Raw genomic sequence first — 17,551 nt, 5'->3', positions numbered from 1 at the left:
GCAGAGATGTATCCATGATTAAAACTGAGTGCTGTTCTTACAGAGGACCTGAATTCAGCCCCTAGCAGGAGGATCAGAAGTTCAAGGTCATGGTTGTCTAGACAGAGGTTTGAAGCCAGCCTAGGTTACGCAAGATCTTGCCTCAAAAACCAAACCAAGACCTGAAAGAAGCTGGGTATGTGTGACCTATTATGCTACCATTTGGGAAACGCAGGAAGGAGGATTGTCATGAGTTCCAGGCCAGCCATACCATAGCAAAACTTTGTCTGATGAAAAGATCAAAATATTGGCTGCCAAGATGGCTCTGTGGGTAAAGGTGCCGGTCACCAGGCCAGAGAGCCTGAGTTGGGTCCCTGGGGTGTACAGAGTGGAAAGAACTGGTTTCTTCAAGCTCCTCTGAGCTCTACATGCTTGCTATGGTGAACATGCACCTCCACCAAGCACAGAGAGCATGCGTGCTCATGGGCACGCGCACGTACACACACACACACACACACATACATACCACACACATACACATACATACCACACACATACACACACCACACACACACATACCACACAATACACATTCATACCACACACATACACACCACACACACACACACACACAACACGAGCAGCTGCCTGTGGTGGTGCACACAGCAGAGGCAGGTGAACGCAGCTGAGGCCAGCCTGACCTACACAGTGAGTTCCAGGCTAGCTAGGGCTATATAGTGAGACCCTGTCTCAAAACAGCAATAACAATAGAAGAAAGCATAAAAAGACCACAACAAAGAAAAAGATATGAACCAGTTTAGGTAAAATAATCAATTTATTATAGTGCAGTTGGCAGACAGATATTGCCGGTATATTATTATTCTCTCACTGTTTGAGAAAATGATAAATAACTTTAAATATTACACAATTACAGAGGTCCCTGAGGATCAGGGCCGGGGCTCTAGGCCCTTCCTCATTGTTTGGAGACAATCTGTGGGCAGATACCCCCTTCAATGAGGAGACCCGGGTGTAGCCATGTGCGCTTGGGTTCACACGGGAATTGGAATTTTGCTAGCTGATAAGTTCAGACACGAGCAGAGGGCTTCAGTGAAGGGACAACGGATGTCCCTGAGGCAGAAACAGGGGGACAAGGAGGCAATGCTGGGGATGCTTCTTGGTTGGTAGGATATACACTTGGCTTGCACTAAACCCCTGCTTGCCCCCAGCACCGCACAAGCCTGGGTGGTCCTGGTGCATGCCTGTACTCCCAGCGCTGAGTGACAAAGGCAGGAGGATAATATCATCCTTGGTTTTCAGCTGGGATACAGGAGACCCTGTCTCAGAAAAGGGCGGGGGATCAGTGCTGAGGACAGGGCAGTGAGAGATCGAACTGAAACGGAGGCAGCTTGTGACCTCGCGACGAGCATGCACCCGGCACCCCCGCTCTACCCAAGCAGCAGCAATGGGCAGAGCTGATGGAGGACTCCAGTGTCCGAGACTCTGAACGTGGCCAAGCAGGACCCTCCACTGGATCCTAGAGTTACATGTGCCAGGAAGGTTTGCGCGCTTGATTCATGAAGGATTCCAGTCAGCAGCCCCAGCTCCTGGAAGGCACAGTCAGGCTGTCTTGCCAAAATGGTGGTGGCCTTTGACTAGGACTGACAGACTTGCACAATCACGCTGGAGTTGGTCACTCTGGCCCCATAGTGGCCAGCCCAGAACTGTGTGTCCTGGCCCCAGTGTTCGAAAGACACAAAACGGACACCCCTCCTGATGTTGGAGAACACATGGCTGACCTGGAGGCAGAAGGAGACAGTCAGTGTCACAGTCCTCCTTTTCCAGACAGCGGCCATGTCACTGCAGAGTCCCATGCTCTCATTACCAGGTGGGATCTAGGGGCAGGTGTGGTGACAAGTCCCTGTCATCATGGGTGACTGAGGCAGGAGGATGGAAAGTTAGAGGATGGCCTAGGCTGCACAGTGGAGTTCAGGACAGTTGGGTTATATAGCAAGAAACTAGCAAAAAGAAAGAAACAAACAAAAACCCAACCAAATAAAAGAGGTTTTATCAGCAAGAATGTGGCAGGAATTCTAGGTGTGACTGTGCACATCTGCCTTTATTCCCAGCATCTGGGAGACAGAAGGAGCGCAAGGCTAACCTCAGCTACATAGTGAGTTTGAGGCCAGCCTGGGATACATAAGGCCATGTCTCAAAAAAAGAGTTACAGAAGTGACCTTGAGTAGGCTTATTGAGTGACTTCCCAAACTAGATCAGAACAGGCCAAGTGCCTGAAGCTTACGTCTCCTGGCCCCCTAACCGCCATGGAAAAAGTCTGCCTGCCCTGGAATAGCCATAATGTGAGGAGTCTCAGTGTAGACTGGCCCAGAGATCTCATGGAGGGGATTCAAAACTAAATCAACAGTGCTTCTTCACATCATGGCTGCCTCGGGCCTGCAGACTGCCGGTCGTCACGGTCACCCTCCACGACCAGCCGGCCCTTCAGCTCAGCCACGGTCTGAGAGCTATTGTTGGGCCAAGAGACACTTCAGCCAGGACTGCCCAGCCCAGCTTTCTCCACGTCCTGCCTCAGAAGACGTGACAGGGCAGGGCTAGGGAAATGGTTCCGTTGATAAAGGGCCTGGCACACAAGCATAAGGGATCTGAGTTCAGATCCCCAGCACCCGCGTCCACGCTGGCTGTGGTGGCACATCTTTAATTCTAGTGCCGGGGGCAGACAGGTGGCTCCAGCTTGCCAGCCATCTAGCCAATCAATGAGCTCCTAGTTCAGTGAGTGATACCGTCTCAAAAACTAAGGTGGAGGATTCTAGAAAGACATATGGCATCCCTCTCTCTGCCTTCCACATATCAAGGACACAGACAGGCATAGCCCCCCATACACACACACACTCACACACACACATACACACACTCACACTCACACACACTCACACACACTCACACACACAAAGACAAGAGACTGTAAAATGACTGCAACTGATCATGCAGCGCTAACTGTGGCGATGGGACCATCCCAGTCCCCACCACCCTTTCCCCACCCAGTGAGCGGCTCATCTTTGGGCAGAGGTTCACCTGCAGGTAGATATTGTTGTTCCATTGTTCAATGGGGTCTGGCACAGCCGAGAACTTATCTAGGACGTTCTGGTGAGCATCAAGAAGCTTGACAAGGAGACGGTACCTACAGCCACTGTCGTGTCGAGCTCCCCACCTGTGGGAAGGGGAGGTCTGAACATTTCACCTCTTTTTGGAGGTAGCTGGCCTCCCTGTGGGTACAAATTAAGTTCCTCAAAGGGGTCTTTGAGGGCAAGACGGCTAAATCAGTAAAGTGTTTGCCACAGGAGGATGAGGACCTGGGTTTGAACCCCAGAAATCATGTAAGAGCTGGGTGTTAAACCAGGCGGTGGTGTTGCGTGCCCTTAATCCCAGCATTTGCCTTTAATCCCAGCACTTGGGAGGCAGAAGCAGGCAGATCTTCAAGTATAAGGCTAGCCTGGTCTACACAGCAAGTTTCAGGATAGCCAGGGCTACATGGAGAAACCCTGTCATAAACCCCCTCTCCCCCACCCATCAAAAAAAGCTGGGTGTTGCCAGATATGTTGGCACACAGATTTAAACTTTCTGGAGGCAGAAGTAAGTGGATCTCTGTGAGTTTGAGGCCAGCCTGGCCTACAAAGAGCTCCAGGTCAGCCAGGGGTACATAGGGAGACAGTCTCAGAAGAAAAAAAAGCCGAAAAGCCGAAAAGCCAGAAAGAGTGATACATGCTTCTAACCCCAGCGTAGGGCAGGCAGAGGCAGGTGGATCACTCCCAAGGAATGCCACTAGGCTGGCCTCTCCCCTCCACCAGAGGCACACACACGGAATCTGCTCTGAGCTCCAGATCTTATGAGATGCGCCTGCTGACTTTGGCGAGTAATTCCAGTTGTTACTGAGGCTGATACAGGAGTCTCTCAAGACCAAGACCAGCCTGGGCAACTTGGTGAGACTGCGCCTCAAAATTAAACTAAAAAGAGACCTGGCACTTGTGGCTTAGTGTTGGAGGTGTCTCCTGGCATGCACGAGGCCCTGGTTTGATCCCCAGTTCCTGTTCTAGTCTCTGCCCCCAATAAAATGGCCTTGGGAAGATGATCTCTGGGCGTTTGTGAAGCCATGCCTGCTAGGAGTGTCTTTGTTGGAGACTCCAGTCCTACCAAACAGTCCACCAGACAGGATAAAGGTTAGTCACTCCCACAGATAGGCTTAGGTGAGAGCTGCCACCTTAGAAAGATCCATAAAGCAATTTAGAGCTGTAAGTGAATGTCACTTCACCCGGAGGCTGTGGCTAACCATGTGGGCAAGCAGTCAATTGGTCAGGCATTCCATGAAGCACCAAAAAAAATTATGTACAAGGAGTTGGCCCTGTTCCAGGCATCTTGAGACACACGACTATCAGGCTGGCAACACTTGACCCCTGGGAGAGAGGCCATGTGATCAAGGCTCCACAAGTGTACCCACACTTTCACACTTATAAGGGCCTAGCTGTGCTTCATGTGAACTCATTTTATTTCAGGGTTTTTTTTTTGGTTGTTGTTATTTATCTATTTAGACAAGGTGTTGTTATATAGCTCATGCTGGTCTTAAGTTCACCTGTGCCACCCTGGGATTGACCATGATCCTTTTGCCTCATTGTCCCAACTGCTGGGATTACAAGAGTGCGCCCTGGGACCCCAGGGTTTGGCGAATGACTCTTCCTGTCCCCAGACTCACCAGTCAGAGACCGCAATCTCCACACCACCACTGTCCAGCAGCTCCGGCCACAGACCCTTCTCCTCCAGGTCCACCACCTGCTTCTTGCGACACCAGCTAGGAAGGCGGGAGAGAGGGGTCATGAGAACAGGCAGGCCTTTCTCAGCGAGGGCTCTGGCCCTTGGGGGATGGGGCCTCTACCTGAAGGAAGTCACGAAGCAGGTCTGCGAGGGGGCCCCAGGCACGGGCTTCATGTTCTTCTCTACCACCCAGCCATCACCACCGTGCTGCACCATCCACCTGCGCAGGCCTTCTGTAAAGCGCAGCACCAGGGAGACTGAGGCATTAAGACTGCTGTCAAATTCAAGTGCCCCCCTCCCCCATCAGTCACAGTCTGAAACGGATTAACAATTCATGGAAAAATAAAAGGGGAGAATTGACTGCACAAGGTTGGTCTATGACTGCCCCTACCTGTGCCGTGACCTTTCGCACACACTCTAATCATTTTAAAAAGTTCAAAATGTATGTTTGTGCACCATGTATATGCCTGGTGCCTTGGGAGGCCAAAGCAGAGGCCAGAAGAGGAAGTGGGACCTCCCTTGGACTCCTGAGTTACAAGTGGTTGTGAGCCTCCAGGTGAGTGTTAGGAACTGAGTTCAGGTGTACTCTTAACCGCCATCTGTCCAGCCCACAAATAACAACAACAAAGCTTACTAAAAACATTCAAAGGTAGGAGTTGCCAAAGGACCTAAATTCCGTTTCCAGCTCCCATGCCAGTAGACAGACTCCTTGTAACTCCAATTCCTGGGGAAATGTCTTTCTTTTGACCTCCAACAAGCACACATATACATTAATAAAAATACATTTAAAAATGCAAAAGTCAATCAAATAAAAATATTTATGTACCAATTTTAATTGCTCATCAGTGGCTCCCAGGATAAGGAGTTCGGTCCCCTCCCAAGCTCCCTTGTGGTTGGTCAGGTCCTTCCAGTTACTCTAACTGGGTCAAGTGTGACCTCACTTCTAGCCCCTCCCTCTGCTTCACCTGTGGACTTGCTTCTTGCCCTACCTGTCCCTTAGGCCCCGCCCATTACATAGCTTGTGACTCCGCCCTAGCCCCTTTCATTGGTTCCCTTGTGGCTCACTCCGCACCTCCTATAGGTTCTCTTGGGGCCCTGCCCTGCGTACTCCCATCTGGCCCACTGTGATCCCGCCTCCATCCTTTCCCATTGGTTTCCTTATGACCACACCCTCACCCCCATCCATCAATTATCCTGTGACTCCGCTCCTCATCCTCTCTCATGGGCGCTCCTTCGTGGACCCGCCCCCTCATGCCCACCCATCGATTATCTTGTGACTCCGTCCTTCATCCCTTCCGGTCGACTCTCTCGTGGCCCTGCCCATTGGCTTCCTCGTGGCTCCGCCCTTCACCTTGCGCAACGGTTCTCTCGGGGCCCCGCCCTAGCAGCACTTTCCGGGCTCCTCACCTTGACCGCAGGGGTTGCTGATGAGGTTACGTCCGAGCGGTCCTCGCAAGCAGAACTGGCCCAGCGGACAGGGCCTGTCTTCGCGGGCCGGGGGCAGGCAGCGGCGGGCTAGCGTCAACAGGGCGCGGCCGGCAGCGCTGCGGTCCCGGGCCAGCACCATCAGCCACAGGGCCTGGCCGTCCACCAGGGCACGCCAGGCGCGGCACACCCGGCGACAGTGCAGCAGCAGCGCACGCGGGGGCACGTGGCTCAGCACCAGCAGGAGCAGCTCCGGGGGCAGACGGCTCAGGTCCAGCGTCTCCCGGGGATCAAGCTCCGGCGTGGGGACCCGGGCCCTGGAAGTCCAGGAACCCATGGTCCCCGCGCCCCGCCTAGTTGAGACTGCAAGAGGGGAGGGAATCAGAAGTCAGTGACCAGAAGCCTCCGCGACGCGCAGCTTCCGCTGCCCTGCTTTGCAGCCGCGCGCCCCGAGACGCCCCAAAGCCATCCGCTGCCTCCCACGTCCCCTCGCCGCCTCGCTGTCCCCAAGCCTACCCCCACCCCGCAGCTGCCACCCCATCCGAGCCCGCTGACGCTCACCAGCACCCCTGCCAGCTCCCCTCCGCGGCCTGGAGGACCGCATAGCCCTAGCCCTGCTAACGCCGCTGTTGTTGCCAGGTGGGACCTCTCTGAGACTCGCCGGCCTCTCATTTCCTAATGTCCCAGCCCTTTAGTTCCAGACCCCACCTCCTTCCGGCTGAGAAACCGTGGGAATCCACCTGACGACACAGACTATGCCGGGGCTCTGGGGTAGTCTTAGCGAGTCTGCAACAATTCGACACTTGGAATGACCCTAAATCCGCAGTAGATGCCTGGCATCTGGCAATAACTATTATTTTGGCAGGCATCCGAGTGGGAGGCTCCACCCCTAAACGCCTTGAGCCAGTCACCTTTAATGTCAAACATAATCATTCGTGATTTACAGGAAAAGGCAGGCTTTAGAGGACGAAAATACCCCCCCCCCCCCAACCGAAAGCATCAGCTAAAGTTTGCTGTTTCCCTTTGCCAAGTTAGCGCATCTCTGTCCTCACATCACAGGAGAGAACGCTGAGGCTCGCAGAGGCCAAGTGGCCTCGCGAAGTGACCGCACAGCTAGTAGGTGCAGAGTTTTTTTTCCTTTCAGACAGTGTCTCGCCTTGTAGGCCTGGCTGGCCTGGAACTCACTGTGGCAAACTCAGACCTGCCTGCCTCTGCTTCATTTTTAAGGTTAATTAGTTAATTCGTTTGTTTGTTTTTCAAGACAGGGTTTCCCTATGGAACCCTACCTGTCCTGGTAGCTGTCCTGGAACTTGCTTTGTAGACCTGGCCTGGCTGGCCCTGAACTCAGAACTCAGAGATCGCCTGCCACTGCCTCCCACGTGCTGGGGGTTATTTTTTCTGTATGTTATGTTTTACCTGCACGTATGTCCATGCACTGTGTGCATGCCTAGCACCTGCAGAGGCCAGAAGAGGGTGTTGGATCCACTGGAACTGGAGTTTTAGACAGTTGTGAACTGCCATGTAGGTGCTGGGAATGGGAGAGTACTTGCCTAGCATGCACGAAAGCCTGGGATCCTTCTCCAGCACCCATGGGCGTGGTCAGGTGTGCCGGTAATCCCAGCTCTGGTGCCGTGGAAGAAATGGGGTCACAGATTCAGGACTGTCCTTGGCTGGCTATGGAGGGAGTTACAAGCCAACTTGGGCTTCATGAGACCCTGTCTCAAAAACAAAACAAACCAATAAACGATCTAGTCAATACAAAAACACACTTCTCACTGTTTATTCTGGAGCTAAATATGAGTGTCCCTGACTGGGACACAGATTCAGGTCCAGGCTTTGCATGAATGCCATGTTCCGATGCTGTGACAGATCCGTGGTTTGTGTTTGCTTGTTGGATGGATGGTTGACTTCTTTGTAGCCCTGGCTGTCCTGGAAATCCCTCTGTAAACCAGGCTGGCCTCAAACTCGCCAAGATCCGCCTGGCTCTGTCTCCCCAGATCTTCCATGAAGTGCTATAAAGAGAAGAAAAGAAGCTGGGTGGTGGTGGCGCACACCTTTAATTCCAGCACTCGGGAGGCAGAGGCAGGTGGGTCTTTGTGAGTTCAAGGCCAGCCTGGTCTACAGAGCTAGTTCCAGGACAGCCAGGGCGACACAGAGAAACCCTGTCTCGAAAAACTAAAAAACAAAAAACTAAAAAAGCAGAGAACAAAGGCAACCATAAATCAAGACACCCCTAAAATATTTTTTAATATTTATTTATATATTATGTATACAACATTCTGTCTGTTTGTATGCCTGAAGGCCAGAAAAGGGCACTGGACCTCATTACAGATGGTTGTGAGCCACCATGTGTTTGCTGGGAATTGAACTCAGGACCTTTGGAAGAGCAGGCAATGCTCTTAACCGCTGAGCCATCTCTCCAACCCCCCCCCCAAATATCTTGATGAACACGTTAGGTAAGTAGAGTTCAGGAAAGTGAGTCTTAGTCACAGGCCTCAGGTGCTGCCTGACTTCTGTCCTTTGGGTTGGTGGAAGCGAGTTTTACATTCCGAAAGGTTTACCTAAGAGTCACAAAGACGATAGGTCACACAGCTGGATGGCCATAAATGGCAATGGAGGTTAAAGATTGGCTCAAGATAACCAGGTCTGGATTTGCAACATTTTAAACTCTCCCCTATCTTTGAATTAGTCTGTGGTCCAGAAGGCATGGAGGGATTCTGCAGTCTGAAACAAGATGAGTACAGCTGCCCATGCTTTTAATTCTAGACCAGAAAGGCAGAGGCAGGATGGTAGATACGCAGTGAGCGCCTGCCTCAAAAAAGACCAAGATGAAACAAGGTCGGGAACAGTTCAGACAAAATAGTAAAGTTATTATGACATGACTGCTAGATATGAATTGCAGACATAGTATTTTCTCAATGTTTATTACAATGAAAATATTTTCTTTTTAAGATTTGGGTCTGGTTAATTTCAAAATGTGATTTTTTATTTGCAACATTTAAAAATAAGTTAAAGTTGTTTTTAATAATGAAGTTTAATAATAAACCTATTATTAAATAATCACAGCACTTGAGAAGCAGAGGCAGGGGCAGACAGAGCTCTATGGGTTCAAGGCAGCCTGGTCTACATGGCGAGTTTCAAGACAGCTAAGACTACCTAGTGAGGCCATATCCTTCCCATGTTTCCCCCAAAAGATTTATTTTTACTCTTAATTATGGTTATGTGCATGCGAGTGCAGTGCCTGCAGAGGCCAGAAGAGGGAGTCAGACTTCTAGAAGCTGGAGTTGCAGGTGGCTGTGAGCAACGCTCAGTCTTAATGAAGGGATATTTTAAAACATTCCATAATCACAGAGAATCATGACTGTGCTCAAAGTCTTTCCTGTTTTTTTCCCGGAGAAGTCCCTTGATGGTCAGTGACAGACTTTAAAGAAACTGAAGCAGAAGCAGGAAATGACAAGGGACCATGTTGGGGACAGGGAGGTGAGGTCTTGAGCTGAATCAGAGGCAGCTGGCAGGGAGGGGATTTCTCCAAGACCAGCATTCTCCAGTAGGTAGATCTTCTGAAAACTTAACACAGGGCCAAGAAGCAGGATCATCACTGCTAGGTGAATGGAGTGGGGTCTCCAGGTGAGTGAGGAGGAAGGGCTCCAGGGGCGGGGGGGGGGGGGGGGCGGGGCGGGGGGAGGGAGGGCTCCAGGGGCAGAGAGTGGGGGAGGGAGGTCTCCAGGGGTGGGGAGTGGGAAGGAGGTCTCCAGTGTTGGGGAGTGGGGGGAGGGAGGGCTCCAGGGGCGGGGAGTGGGGAGGAAGTCTCCAGGGTTGGGGAGTGGGGGGAGAGAGGGCTCCAGGGGAGGGGCAGTGGGGGAGGAGGGCTCCAGGGGAGGGGCAGTGGGGGAAGAGGGCTCCAGGGGTGGGGAGTGGGGAGGGAGGGATCCAGGGGTGGGGAGAGGGGGAGAGAGGGCTCCAGGGGAGGGGCAGTGGGGGAGGAGGGCTCCAGGGCAGTGTGGAGCATAAATCTATTACACACACCAGGGTCTGTATAGGACTCTTGGTTTTAAACAGAGGGTCTTCATAGGTGGCTAAATGCGCAGGAATTCCCAGTACATCTGTTCCATGGCCTGAATGCTGGGATTGCAGGCATGGGCCGTATTACACTGGCTGGACTCGCGGATTTCATGGGTATGCTATGAACCTTGCATATCAGAACTTTGCAATCTCCCTGGGTGTTGTGTAGAAAAAGTTGGGAAAAAGTTTTTTTTTCCACTGTTGGAGATGAACTCAGGTCCTTCTTCATGCTAGATAAACTAAGGACCCAGTGATTCCTGTCACGGCACTCACCAGTCAGGGGCAGCAACCTCTACACCATCACTGTCCAGCCCATCTGGCCACAGACCCTTCTCCTGCAGGTCCATGACCTGCTCCTTGCAACACCATCTAGGAAGGTGGGAGAGGAGTCCTGAGAACAGGGAGGCTTTCTCAACAAGGGCTCTGGCCCTTGGGGGAATCGGGGCTTTCACCTGAAACCAAGCAGGTCTCCAGGGGACCCCAAACACCCTTTGTAAGTTTCTCTCATCACCCAGCTTTCATCCCCACCCTCTTCTCAGATCCATTTTTCTCAGCATTCTGTTAAATAATCAGACTTAGGGGATAGAGAGAGGGCTCAGAGGTTAAGAGCCCTGGCTGTTCCTCAAGAGGTCTTGAGTTCAATTCTCAGCAACCACATGGTGGTGGCCCACAACCATCTGTAATGAGATCTAGAGCCCCCTTCTGGTGCATAGACATACATGCAGGCAGAACACTGTATACATAATAAATAAATAATTAAAACATTATTAAGATTAATTCCACAGGTAATTCCACAGCACCTAGGAATCTGAGGCAGCAGGATTGCTGTGAATTCAAGGCCAACTAGGGCTTTAGTGGAAGACTGTCTCAAAAGAAAAATAAACAAAAGAGTTGTGTACAAATTCCAGTAATCTCCCCGAAGCTCCTGCGTGGTCCCTCCCCGAACCCTTTTACCTGGGTGCTGTAATGGGTCCCCAGACCTTAGCACAGCTGACTCCAAGATGGAAGTGCCATTCAGGTCATAAGACTCAACATGCAGACAGCCCCACAGGTCAAAACAAAAACAAAGGCCTACGTCTTCAAAGTCCATAGCACTGGGAGAGTCTCTAAATGTATTAACCTTTGTGCTTCTCTAGTTCTGCCTCTGGCTAACAGCCCTAGCTAACTGAAGTATGTCAACACAGAATCTGGTTTTTGTGCTTAAAAGCTCATCCTGAGAAAGGGTGGGGCTACAATGGAATCCTGAACACCCAGCGTAGTTGCTGGCCAGCTGATAAAGACTTTCTATTGACCTAAATCTGTGTCTTGTAGTGTGAGGCTAGCAGGCCTGTTTTTCGTACCACCAGGCTCCTGCATGGCTAGCTTTACACCCGAAATAAAAACACACAAACTGTATTCATTTAAACACTGCCTGGCCCATTAGTTTCAGCCTCTTATTAGCTAATTCTCACATCTTGCTTTAACCCATATTTAGTAATGTGTGTAGCACCACAAGGTGGTGGCTTACCTGAAAAGATTAAGCATGTCTGACCTGGCGGCTGGCTCCAGGGCATCTGACCCAGAGAAGAGAGGCATGGCGTCTGACTAACTTCCCTTCTTCCCAGTATTCTGTTCTGTCTACTCCACCTATCTAAATCCTGACCTATCAAAAAGCCAAGGCAGTTTTTTATTAACCAATGAGAGTCCTCCATCAGTGTCTGAGCACTCTTCACTGGGGATACCCCACAACAGGTCCTTGTGACCCTGTCCCTCAGTCCCCTCCTGATAGTGTTTTATTGGTTCTCTTTTTATTAATGAAAAGCAGAAAAGAGGAATGTAATCGATGTAGCCACATTAGGGAAACAAACCAAAAATCCAGTGGATCCTAAAGTGAGATTAAAATTCAAACAGAGGCCAGGGACGTGCACATTCGAGCAGTCAGTGTCGAGGTGTGGCCCAGCCTGTGCGTCAGGCTCATTCTGACAAGTTGCTGTGTGAAACGTCTTCCCTGGAAAAAAAGGCTCCCCTCTGCCTGGGGCGTTTTCTTTCTTCCATCATGAGATTCCTGAGGAAATGCTCATTCTTCTGATAGATTGAGAGACACAAGGGTCTCATTAGAATATCTTTATTCTTGTCAGAACGGTTACAATTCCCCATGAGGGGGGTGTGCTGGCTGTTCTAGAACTCACTACACAGACCAGGCTGACCTTGAACTCCCAGAGATCCATTGGCCTCTGCTCCCTGAATGCTGGTATTAAAGGCCTGCCTGCGCCACCATGCTCAGCTGAATTCCCCACTTTCTATATGTCTACGTGGTAAATGCAATGCAAGTAGGGTCAGAACACACTTAGTGTCAGGTAGTGCAGAAGAAGGTTTCTGTAGCCCCGTGGCCAGCCTCCTCCCGCAGCCCCTCCCACTCACCGGTGTTTACTGATGCACTGCACATTGTTTACAACTGCATTGCATGTTTAGAACATTCACAACAGTTGTGGACTTTTTCTTTTTTTGGTTTGATTTTTCAAGACAGGGTTTCTCTTTGTAGCCCTGGCAGTCATGGAACTCACTGCAAAGATCAGCCTGGTCCTCCAACCCACAGAGATCCGCCTGCTTCTACCTGGGATTAAAGGCATGCGTCACCACCACCCGGCTACAGTTGTGGCCAAGAAGTGAAGCATGAACAAAAGAGAGTAAGAGGGCAGCAGGGACTCTTTCTAGAAGTCCAAGTTCTCTAATGGGACCAATCTGTAGAATTGTTGTTTGCTAGGGCAATGGCATGGGTGGGGTTTTCTTTTTCTTTTTTGTTACTGTTGTTTTGCTTTGTTTTGATCAGAACACAGAAACGTCTGCCTTCTTCCCAGATGTGAATAATTTTGGTCATGCGTACACTTAGTCATGTCTAGGCATGAGATGATCAGTAGAGGTTTTTCTCACCTAGCACATGCATGACCCTAGAACTGGTTCAGGCCGGCTGGGCTCATGCTCTCTGGGTCTAGATGTGTTTGACACTAGAGCTGCTGGGGAAGACTTGGGTGCTGCACTGCCAGGAAAGGATTGTGTGTAGCTGTGCACATCTAATCTATCCAAGTCAACTTGCAGAGAGCTATCTGCCTGCCTCTGTCTCCTGAGGGCTGGGATTGAAAACATCACCACCAAGCCTAACTCTCAAAAGCCTTTCTTAAAACACCAAATAAAAGGTCAGTAGTGTCACAGGCCTTTAGTCCCAGCTCTCAGGAGGCAGTGGCAGGCAGATCTCTGAGTTCGAGGCCAGCCTGGTCAACAGAGTGAGTTCCAGGACAGCCAGGGCTGCACAGAGAAACCCTGTCTTGAAAAACAAAAGCAAAACAAAAATGAACAAACAAAACCAAACAAAAAGTCAAAAACAGGGGTCTGGAGAGATGGCTCAGTGGTTAAGAGCACTGGCTATTCTTCCAGAGGACCCAGGTTCAATTCCCAGCAACCACATCACAGCTAATAACTGTCTGTAACTCCAGTTTCTGGGGATCTGATACTTTCACACAAGTCCACATAAAATAAAGTTAAGTAAATTTTTTAAAGAAAAGAACCCCCAGCCGGGCGGTGGTGGCGCACGCCTTTAATCCCAGCACTTGGGAGGCAGAGGCAGGCGGATCTCTGTGAGTTCGAGACCAGCCTGGTCTACAAGAGCTAGCTCCAGGACAGGCTCTAAAGCTGCAGAGAAACCCTGTCTCGAAAAAAACTAAACAAAAAAAAAAAAAAACAAAAACAAAAAAGAAAAGAACCCCCCAAAAAATCAACAACAGCAATGCACTTTTAGGGTGCTCTCTGTTGGGCAGTTCTGGTGACTGCTGAGTGCTATTGGAACTCCTCAGCCAATAGCCTTTAAGATACTGGTCCACTTTGGGTACTATAAATGTACTATAAATGCAGAGGAAAAGCATGCAGCCCTCTTGTCTGCTGGATTCGGTTCCAATTCCAAGTGTAAATAGAGGACTGTGGATCACTATCCTTTCTGTGAGTTTATCCCCAAATAAATAAACATTTGTTATACTCCATTCTGGCTATTCTGGGCTCCATTGTGGAACTCCTTTGTATGCCAACAAATTGGCACCCAATGTGGGGCATGAACCCATGACCCTGATATTAAGAGTTTCATGCTCTATCAATGCCACAGCTGATCTGAGTGGATCCAAGTCTTGACACCTTGCTATAGCTCTCAGGAGTGCTGTGTCTCTGTCTCCTGCTAGTCCATAAACCCCCTTTATCTCTGTACTCACCTGCTGAGACATGAGCCTGGTGCTAGTCTCAGGTTTGGGGAGTTCTGCTGATCCTTGACCCCAGCACCTTTGGACTAACATGAAGCCTTCCCGATCAGTTGACCAGACTCCAGTGAACTTACAAAGATCACCGAGTCTCACTTCGGTGGCCCTGTAGGAGCTCCTCAGAAGGGGAGTGCCTCATGCAACGACCGTGTGCTTCTCAGTTTTCCTCTGGCTATCTCTGTACAGCTAAAATGGGAATTCAGTCTGACCCAGGTGCCATCTTAGCTGGGATTTCAAGAAAGTCCAAATGACCCCAATTCTTTTCCCAAGGAACATGGCAGCTCCGGGCTGTGACTAATCTGGATCTTTCCTGGTGTGGTTTACACAGACAGGGCTACTCCCCATTATTGATGGGGCCAGGCTCCTACCTGCCCTTCTCATAAGACCCCGAGTTTTTACTGTCACTTTCTTTCTTCTTTTTTTTTTTTTTTCTGATCAAGCTGCCAACTTTATTTTTCCTCAGGAGCTGTTATATAGCAAACAGGCATGGGGAGGGTAGGTAGGATGCTGTAATATTGTTGATCTAACTAGAATGTCAGGTCTGGAGACATCCTTAGCTGATAAGGAAATATTGAGGGTCTGTGACTGTTAACTAACAAAGGAAATGCTAATTGCTTCTAAAGCCTGGGGCCTGCAGGTCTCAAGGAGATAAGATACTGGGTTAATTTCCTAGGCCCAGAACTTACCCTATAGAACCTTCTGAATAGTTTACTTAACTTGTGAATTTAAGATGACTATAAACAAAATACAGGTCTCTGGCATGTCTGCCCTTTTAAAGTATTAGAATGGGGCGAGTTAAAGGTCATCTGGTAGATGAGCGGACATTAACCAGTGCGGGGTGGGGGAGACATGGACAGAGGCCCGAGTCTCCCATGTTTGATTGGTGGGGGTGGGGAAAATTTCTTTCCAAAGTTACAGATGTCTTTTGGGGAGGAGAGGATCTCGGTTTTTATGTCAATACCTCTGGACATCATACTGAGGATCTAGGTTTTTATGTCAATACCTCTGGACATCATACTGAGGATCTAGGTTTTATGTCAATACCTCTGGACATCATACTGAGGATCTAGATTTTTATGTCAATACCTCTGGACATCATACTGTCACTTTCTTGAAGACACTTTTCTTCTGATTTTTTTCTCCAGAAAAGAACCCTTGACTCTTGGATATTGTGTCAACTCATGGCACAAATTGCTAGACTTCAAAATGTCCCTACCTGGGGACTTCATCATGAACCACAGAGGTCAAACTTTTTGAGAAAAATTGAGTGCTAAGACCTAACATCTTTTACATTCAAAGTGGGAAAGTGGGGAAGGGTTGCTGATATTGTCTCTACAAGATCTTATGGTCTAGAACCTAGACAGAGATTGGCCTTCTGGGTTAGTTTATTCTTGGGAGTGTCCTCAGCTCCATGACCTGGGAGGACCAATTCAATTTCTACATCCTTGAAATCTGTTGGCTTCATCTACACCCCTGTTAATTCTCCTCCCCAACCTGGAGGACCCATGGCTATACTAATAGGGACATTTTTATGTATCTGAGTGTTTTGCCTGCATGTATATGTGCATCACATGCATGCAATGCTCTTGATGCCAGAAGCGGGCATCAGACCTCTTGGAACTGGTGTTAGCAACTGTTTGGTTGCAAGCCCTCTGCAAGAGCAGCCAGTGCTCATAACTATGTAGCTATCTCTCCAGCCACTCTCCCCCACCTCTGTCTCAAGCCCTTTAGATTCTACACTGTGAGAACACACTTGTTCTTCATTCTGTAGGAAGGGATGTGTGCACACCCATCACAAGCAGCCCAGCACACTGCTAGTGGTTTGTTCTGAATTTACCCTCAGATTGTCAGCTCTTTGAGTAAACCTCAACTTCAAAGATTCAATTCCTGGCTTTTGCCTTTGTGTCAAGACTTTGGACCCAAGTCTGCTTTCATGTTCTTGGTCACCATAGCAGGATGGTTTTAGATTTCTCCCATAAGTCATTGAATTGGCTGAGAGAATCTCAAGATTGCTTGGGCTCTAGGGGCAGGAACCTCCAAGTGGCAATGATTTCATGTGGGAACACTCCCTTCCCTGACTGGAGCACTTTGCATGGCCTTTACACGAGGAGCAAGTTAGTGTGCTTTTCCGGTTTGGTTCTTTGGTTAAAACTTGTCTCTGGGTGATGGTGGCTTTGTATATCTTAATCCCAGCACTCAGGAGGCAAACGCAGGTGGATCTCTGTGTGTTTGAGGCCAGCCTGGTCTACAGAGTGAGTTCCAGGGCAGCCAAGTCTACACAGAGAAGCCTCATCTTGGAAAAACAAAACAACAATAAAAAAAATGCTTTCTGGCAGCTCATGACTGATTGTACCTCTGGTTCCAGGGGATCTGCCACCCTCACACAGACATACATGTACACAAAACACCAATACACATAAAATACAAATACATAGATAATTAAAAATATTTTAAAATAAAAAACTTAAAAATGCTTTGTAGGGGGCTGGAGAGATGGTGCAGTGGTAAGAGCAATGGTTCTTGCAGAGGACCTGGTTCTGTTCCCAGCACCACAGGGCAGCTCACAACCATCCATAACTCCAGTTCCAGGGGATCTGAACCCTCCTCTGACCTTCTCGCTACCAGGCTTAGGGTAAAGATTGAATTTGGTCTTGGTATATAGAGTCTGGGTCTTTGGTGTGTGGTTAGGATAAATAGGGCATCAGGGTGGGGTTTGCAGATGGAAGTTTCTGTCCTGCCTGGTCCGGCAGCCATTCAGTCCAAAGAAACACACAGAGGCTTCTATTAATTATTATTAACTAGTGCTTACAACTTAAATTAACCCATAATTCTTGTCTATGTTTAGCCATGTGGCTTGGTACCTTTTCTCAGTAAGGCATCCTCATCTTGCTTCCTCTGCTTCTGGATGACAACTGCATCTCCGCCTTTCCTCTTCCCAGAATTCTCCTAGTCTAGTTGTCCCGCCTCTACTTCCTGCCTGGATACTG

The 17,551-nt window shown here is 49.5% G+C and overlaps 1 protein-coding gene across 2 annotated transcripts; it reads right to left on the bottom strand.

The window, feature by feature from the left end:
* Positions 1–795: 795 nt before the first annotated feature.
* Positions 796–7,049, bottom strand: Fbxo27 (F-box protein 27). 2 transcript variants are annotated; one of them, XM_038339709.1, is made up of 6 exons: positions 6,934–7,049; positions 6,208–6,588; positions 4,922–5,033; positions 4,742–4,837; positions 3,070–3,205; positions 796–1,775 (listed from the first exon to the last, which is right to left on the bottom strand). In XM_038339709.1, the coding sequence occupies exons 2-6, from the start codon at positions 6,560–6,562 to the stop codon at positions 1,632–1,634; spliced, it is 843 nt and encodes a 280-aa protein (XP_038195637.1). In that variant the 5' UTR covers positions 6,563–6,588; positions 6,934–7,049; the 3' UTR covers positions 796–1,631. The 2 variants fall into 2 exon arrangements, with proteins under 2 accessions (XP_038195637.1, XP_038195636.1); XM_038339708.1 differs by having other exon boundaries at positions 6,787–6,965.
* Between the last annotated feature and the right edge of the window lie 10,502 nt (positions 7,050–17,551).

Source organism: Arvicola amphibius, chromosome 8, assembly GCF_903992535.2.
Source record: "Arvicola amphibius chromosome 8, mArvAmp1.2, whole genome shotgun sequence".
NCBI classification, from domain to species: Eukaryota; Metazoa; Chordata; class Mammalia; order Rodentia; family Cricetidae; genus Arvicola; species Arvicola amphibius.
The sequence above is the reverse complement of the archived record's forward strand: the minus strand, read 5'-3'. Positions and strand labels throughout refer to the sequence as shown.